At 42.5% G+C, this 7,596-nt stretch overlaps 1 protein-coding gene across 1 annotated transcript; it reads left to right on the top strand.

Annotated features, from left to right (window-relative positions):
• Nucleotides 1–542: 542 nt before the first annotated feature.
• Nucleotides 543–7,173, top strand: wbp1la (WW domain binding protein 1-like a). Its single transcript, XM_076743936.1, has 4 exons — nucleotides 543–710; nucleotides 2,231–2,333; nucleotides 3,159–3,320; nucleotides 4,916–7,173. The coding sequence occupies exons 1-4, from the start codon at nucleotides 648–650 to the stop codon at nucleotides 5,383–5,385; spliced, it is 798 nt and encodes a 265-aa protein (XP_076600051.1). The 5' UTR covers nucleotides 543–647; the 3' UTR covers nucleotides 5,386–7,173.
• Nucleotides 7,174–7,596: the final 423 nt, after the last annotated feature.

Raw genomic sequence — 7,596 nt, 5'->3', positions numbered from 1 at the left:
ACAGAAAGGCTTTACAACTTGACTACAATTCAGGGCTCCTCTACAAAATAGGGCCTCTATCATTTTGGTTTGTACCATGCTTTTTTTTTTTTTTTACACAGAAGTTTTAATTTTTACACTTTTACTAACAACTTTTAATTTTCTTTGTTAATGATGTATAAAAAATCTGATGGGAGCCACAAGTTCTGATGCATTGGTCTCGGAATGTAGTTTTTTATGCTGCACCAACCAACCCTTTAACAATAGGTTTAGTTCTAATACACGTGCACATCTTTAATCCAAGCATTCTGAATCTGATTCATGCCTATTATTGTTGCTGTTATTCAATCTCCCCACTGTATTCCTTTGAAATAATTACCTGTCACCTGTGAACGGTGAGGCAAAATTGACTCCACCTATATAATGCACACGTCAGCGGAGCACCATTTTAGAGTGACAACAGAAATAACCAATCGTTGTCCGAGAATCGACAACATTCCTGAATGGACCAATGGCAGAGGGGAAGACTGTTCTGAGGGAACAATTGTTGAAGTTTAGCTGGATTGGAGTTGTCTTGTTTTGGTTAGCAAAGAGGCCGACGTTTTGGTAACAATGCGACGGTTAGAAGTTCAGTAGTATAGTAATATTAATCTCTAATATTCTTAAGAATGGGTTCACTAAAGGTCAACGTTGGACAAGAAAATTCAGCCACGGCGGCCACAGTCGCAGAGGTAACAGCAAATTTACCCGACGTTCTTTAACAGTTTGGCAGCTAGTTGGCTAACTACACGAACGTAGCTAGCAAGTTGGGTTACCTAAAACGTATTAGGCCGATTTTGGACTGACCAAATGATGTTTTCCGTCTTTTAGTTTCTGGCTAAAAGCTTGCTGGTTGATTTATTTATTTATTTATGTTTTTTAAGCTGTCTTCCTGGTAACGTTAGGCCAGTTTTAGTACGCAACTCAGCAGTCAGGCTACATGAAAACACTGATATGAAAGTTGCTGTGCTGTTTAAATAGCAGGTTGGACAAGGCTAACTTTGGTAACGTTAGTAGGGACGAGCAGCAGCACATGTTTTGCTTTCTGTTTAACACCAAAAGATACCGAAGATTAGCTGATATCCGAACGTGATTCCTGAGCCAGGCAGTTAGGACTGTCATATAAGTTACTGTTTGACAATCCTGAATCGAGGCTAAAGCGTTAGGTGTGTTTGAAAATGATTGTTGAAATGTTATGAAGTCCTAGATTGAAGTTGGCTTCACATGGCATCTTTTACATACCGAGGTCAGCGCCGGATAAAATGTATGTAACGTAACTCATTAGTTACAGATATCAAAATGCAGCACGTGACCCTGTTAATATTTATGTTTTGACAGTAAAGCTGACATGAATCCCAACCAGGTTACAGAATCTGATGAGTCACATGTTTGAGTCATTTTTGTAAAACCGGTAACGTTACGGAAAAAACAGCTGTGGCGTCATCAGTACTGTGAAAATGTAAGCATACACCTGCCATTAGTTTGGGCAAACCCATGATGATCATGGATCAGATTGTAAAAGTAGGTCTGTAAGCACTATCTACAAATCTAGAAAGAGTGATGATAAACGTCGCACACTGGAATCTAATCGTACTGGTTGGTTAGCTTTACGTATCAATAAGACATATATCCGCAGATTCAGTCTGGCAGGGTGTTACTGCTGTTGCAAGTAGAAATGGGAGTTCAATATAATGTCTCCAGCAGAGGTTTCTGGCGTTACATAGTTACAGTGGGGTCAGAGGCAGCAGCGTTCAGTTGGGCAGTATGATATCTGATTCTAGAGGCTCTCCTCAGTTAGATCCAGGCAGTTTCTGAGCTGATGAGTACAAGTTTGTTTTCTTCAGCATATTACAATAATAATAATAAATAAAGATGTATTCAGGTTAGAGCTGAAATTATTAGTCTACTAATCGATTAATTGAGCCACAGAACATTAATCAGCAACTGTTTTGATAATCAGTTAATCATCTAGTGAGGGCTGGACTGTAATGTTTAAGGAGAGTGTTAAACAGTTTGTAGCTTTTGTCTCAATGTCAGGATGATCACTTTCAGAGGTTTGTGCATGCAATGCAAGAAAATGTCAAGTCACTGAAAAAAAGCACAGCTGTTGTTTTTGCTGTGTCAGAATGCTGTGTTTTCCTGTTGTTTCAGTAGCTTCCTCTATCCAGTGTGTGTGTGTGTGTGACAGAGTGGTATGTTCATGTATTTACAGGCCAAGTTGGTGTGTCAGGGCGTAAACAACCAGAGCTACATCTGTGAATCTGGTCACTGCTGTGGAGAGACACAGTGCTGCAGCTACTATTATGAACTATGGTGTGAGTTACCCACTTCTTCCTTATACATTTTCATTGTTTGAATGGTCCCTCTTCATGCCACTGACTAAACAAGGTAAGGCAGGAATAAACAAAACTAAACACATACATTTTTCCATAATTCCACACTGCAGTGGCTTAAATACAAAGAAGGGAGGAAGCGGAATGAGGAACTGATGTTTGATAATGGTCAGGAGTTGCTCCAGTTTGGAGTGGAGCTGGGCCCAGTGGCTTATCTGTCACTCACAAACTGCATTTGTATACTGTGCAGTTTGTTTGTGCTGCTGCGCGGCTCCCTGGTTGTCTCTCACGTTACAGAAGGACCCATGTGTAATTTTAAGAACCTCCAGCCTTTCAGATCAGTCTCTGCAGGCAGTGTCTTCGGGTTTTTGATACACAGAACATCAATGCCAACCAGTGGCTGTGGCCAAAGATTGAAGAAGAACCTGAAGGCCTTAAACCAGTGAAGCAGCGTTAATAGTAGCCAAGAAAAGGTGTCAGATCTCATACTTCCTCAGCACCGACCATGAGACACTGACTGAGAGTTGGCACAGAAAAAGAAAAGTTTGTACTTAATCTTATACAAGTAAATTGTTTGGTTTTTGTGTCCCAACAACAGTAAAAAGTAATGCATTTGAAAAGTTAGCATTATTTGTCAATGAAAAACACGTCATAAAAATGTGTGTATGCTCAGCAGACCTAAGTTGTCAAAAAGTGTCATTTTGTTTGTCAGCGCTAAAGCTAAGAGTCTGACAGACTTTGTCTTTGTGCCATTTGTCCAGATATGTATTAAGTGTGTTTTGTATGTGCACCTTGGGCTCCCTTCAGGGTTCTGGTTGGTGTGGGCTCTGATCATTATCCTGACATGCTGCTGTGTTTGTCAGCACTGGCGCTCCAAGCAGCGCTTCCAACAGCAGCGCCGCCAGAATGAAATCAATCTCATCGCCTACAGAGAGGCTCACAACAACTCTCAACTACCCCTCTATCTCAGTAAGTAGATGTCTTGTCTGACTCACTGGCTGTAGACTGTGGGTTTAAGTCTGCATGCCCCTCTGCTATCTGGGTCTCACTGTTTTGAACATCCCTGTCACTATGGGAAACAACAACCTCCAAGCTCACAACCTACACTCTGATCTATGATGAAAATGGAAATTTACCCTAACCTTAATCTAATCGCTAACAGTGCGAACATGCACAACCTAGCAGCTGTTACCTTTTCCTTTGCAGTGATTTAGCCATTTTAATGGCAGGGCTCACCTCCCCATGTGCAAATGTTGCACCGAAACAAGTTCCCCTCTGCACTATTTTACAAGGTTACTGTCATTACTTCCTTTGCTTTGCTGATGCAGTGCTGTGGAGATGGATCCAGCAATGCAAGGCTAGTAGCTGTCTGACATGCTGCTGCTACACATTCCATACATAGTCTCTGTATCTCAGACATATTACCAGCTGCACAACATACATGTTTGTAAAGCAAATGGTAAATGAAAAATTTTACCTCTCTGAGTCATAAGTTTGAGCTGAATAACCATCCACTGACCTGCTGACAAGTAGAACTCAAATATATAACAAATATGTAACAAATGTAATTTACAGTACTAAGATTGATGCTGGTCCACCTCCTAATTTCAGTGTGCACACCACATGAGACAGAATATAACATTGAATCTTCTTAAAGCAATTTCAATTTAAGCCATAAATTGACTGAACCACAGTCTTTGATCTGTTTAAAAATACACTCGTAAAGGACCAGTGTATAAAATTTGGGGGGAGAACTAGAATATGATATTCATTAGTATGTTTTCATTAGTGTATAATCACCTGAAAATGAGAACTGTGGTCTGTTCGTGTTTCCCTTTGTTGCAAACACTGTAAGTGCTTCTACACACTTGGAAGAGAAGAAGGCGATGGGTATCCAAGTGATTGTGAACTTCACCGCTGACACTAAATCCTGCGTACTGGTCTTTTAAGTTAAGCTGAAGCTAATGAGTCTGAAGCTTTTTGAATAACACCACTTCTACACCAAAATCAGCTCAAATAATTAGGGCATATATGTTGGTGATTGACTTCTTTCCCTTTGCCAGCAGACGATTTTGACTTGTGTTTTTCTGCTGGTGTGTAGCATTCGACCTTACAAACGTGCCACATTTAACCATTCCACACGAATCAGGAGGAGCTCTCACCTCACCTCTGCACATAGCATTGGTGCTGCAGAGACTGAAAGTTTTGTAGCACAAGCCACAAAATTGTAACACAAGTATAAAATAGTGAAGGACATGGCAGGAAAACCCAAATATTGACCTGAAAGAGGCTGAAAAGCTCCATACAGCTGAAGGGAGCTGTTGATTTGGTGATATTTGTCTGTGGACTGATGTGATTTGATGCAGTATTACTGTAAAAAATATTGATTTGTGTAGCTTTAAACACTAATCACATGAGCAACTGAAGGGAATAGTGTTTGGCTCCATGTCCTCATTCAGCTTTTTAAATGCTCTCATTGCACCTGGGAATACCTGACCTCACACTGATATACAGTACATGTACTTGTCATCTTTCATACCTGTCTTTATTGTGTTATTCTCCAGGATTCTTGCCCACCTATCTGCTGCCAGCCTATGAAGAGGTAGTGGACCGCCCAGCCACGCCTCCTCCTCCCTACACCCCTCTTCAATTAGCACCTCTTCCCACAGACCCACCTGAGGAATCTCCTTGCCCCCACTCAGCTGTCTCTGTCCCTGGTGATGCTGATGTAGCACTCCCTGCTACTCCAGAGGTCACACAGAGCCACCTTCACAAGGACTTGACACCGGGCAGGTACCGGCGCTTCACAGGGGATTCTGGAATTGAAGTGTGTGATGGCCAGGAACTGTGGGATCAGCATGGCTTTTTAGAAAGAGAAGAAGAGACAGAGGAAGAGGGGACTGGGCAAACGGAGGACCCATGTGATCACTGTGGTTCTCAGACCTTTGAACAAAGCCATATTATTGATGCAGTCATTCATGAAAACACAGAAGGACACACAGCTGTGGACACAGAGCCACAGTCCCTTAGGTAATCCAGAATGATGCCTTTCATATCTGCAGCAGTCACTGATACAATATTCTACCTTTGGTGCTCAGGGGTTTGGTCTGTCTGTACGTGTGGAGCTTTGACTAACAGTGTGTGTGGCAGGCTTGGAGTCAAATGAAAAATATGGCTTCATATTTTAACCATTTCCAAAGATGTCAAGTATACCGTGCAGGATTTTTCCTTGCTGTTCGTAGACACACTGTTCAAATTTGGCCCGTCCTTCCCAGCTCAACTGGCTAGAGAGAGAGCTGCGGTGGTTGAGCAAGCTTGAGAGTGAAGAAGAGAGGGAGCAGCATGAGTAAGAACAAAGCAATGAATCAGAGAAATCAAACGTAATTGTCCATGAAAGACAGAGACAGTGATGCAACCTGGTTGATATGTTTTCAAAGTCTCAACTTCACACCTTGCGCACTGTGCACTGCCCAAAGGTTGACGCCCAGAAATGTCTCGAACACAGCAAAATAATAATGAAGTGCAGGCAGAGGACATGGTCTGTGTCGATACATGCACCGCCACACTCTTCCAGTGGGTCATACGTGATGACGGAGTGGGACTTTTGTCTGTACATTGTTTTTTAGGAAAATCCTGCATCGTATACCTTTAAAGCTACATTATGCAATCCGGTTGAAGCAGTAGGTACAGTATCTTCTTAGCCAAGCTCCACTCCTCCTCATTTTCAAGTTGAAGTTAGGACAGTTGCCATCTGCTTTGAAATTTTCTCCTGGCAGGAGGCACGAATGATATTGATATTTTCTTTTTCACATTTGCCTACACAGTTCTTTTCTTATCTTTGTTCAATGCGTCTCTGAGTTATAATACTCCATGTAACTAAAGGGGCTGTTGCTCTGTCACTGACTGCGGCAATCTGATGATATATGCCATGATACAATATCAGTGAGAAGACATGCAAGGTATGTTGGTTATCAAAGAATTGTGGTGCGGTGCTTTCTGATAGACAAACTGTGTACTGATATTGTTTCTGAACCACATGGAACATCCCTTTCTGAGTGATAAGCTACCACTTGTCTGCTGCCTCTGTAGTGTCTCCAGTTTGTAGAAAATCAATAAGCAGGACTGCGTCAAGCTGTCAAGTGTTTTCGCCAGGTTATCCAAAAACAGACAATCCTGGCTAGTTATTGTAATGGAACACTTTCTAAATTATATTCCATAAAATGACTGTATGATGATATTTGACATCATCATGTTTTATCCATTTCGGACCCTCCTAACGGCTGTGGTTTGGCACAGGCTCAGTATACAAAGAGCCGCAGAGGGTGTGACACACCTACACACCTAACAGTGTGTACTAATGCTGTATATGAAGTCTTTTCATTGATGGATCCTTAACCTCAGTTGTCAACTTCAATGACTAAAGCAGCTTTGCATATTGGTCTCAGGTGTCTTCAGCTATTTCAGCTATTTCCTGCTTGTTTATATGAATTGACTTCAGTATTTGACAGAATCAATAACCTCTGTGGAAGACACATTTTGAATTTATCCACAACATTTGCAGTTTATTCACACTTACGTGAGTGTTGCCATCATAATACTGTTCAGGTTCTTAGGGCCATGGGATTTGCTGCAGACCTGTTTTTCTTTGGAGCAGATGAGCTGACGACAGAGCCACAGCCCCAACATAGCCAAGTCTGTTCATTCATTATAAGATGCATATTGTAGCTTTCAAGGACAGTCGTCATGATTGGAGGTTTTGCAAAATGTTCTGCTTGTTTGTCTCATACTGATACTGACAAAGTCTGTCAGTGAGACTTCTAAAGCTTGGTTTAGGCTTCTGCGTCGCGGCGACGCCGTACCTACGCCGTCGACGCAGACCCCTACGCGGACCCTACGCCGTAGCCTGACGCGCACCTCCAAAAAATCCTGACTACGCGTCGCGTCGACGCGTAGTGACGTGAACGTCGAGGACTGTGATTGGTCCGTTCAGAACGTAATTTTCGGTTCGGTTGCAGCCCTATGGTCGCAGCACAACAACACCGCCATTTTCAAAGTTTCTGTGGTGAGAGCTACAAGAAAAACTGGACCAAGCCGAAGAAAGAATTATCGAGGAGGTACGCAAGTACGACCACCTCTACAACTCCTCTTCGCGGCAGCAAGAGCCCCCCGAAACCATACAAAGACACAGCCGCACCCCCCTAGCGGCTTGGCGGTGAATTGCGGAGCAACGCGTTCCCTCGACGCA

The sequence above is a fragment of the Chaetodon auriga genome, chromosome 11 (genome assembly GCF_051107435.1).
Source record: "Chaetodon auriga isolate fChaAug3 chromosome 11, fChaAug3.hap1, whole genome shotgun sequence".
NCBI lineage: Eukaryota > Metazoa > Chordata > Actinopteri > Chaetodontiformes > Chaetodontidae > Chaetodon > Chaetodon auriga.
The sequence above is the reverse complement of the archived record's forward strand: the minus strand, read 5'-3'. Positions and strand labels throughout refer to the sequence as shown.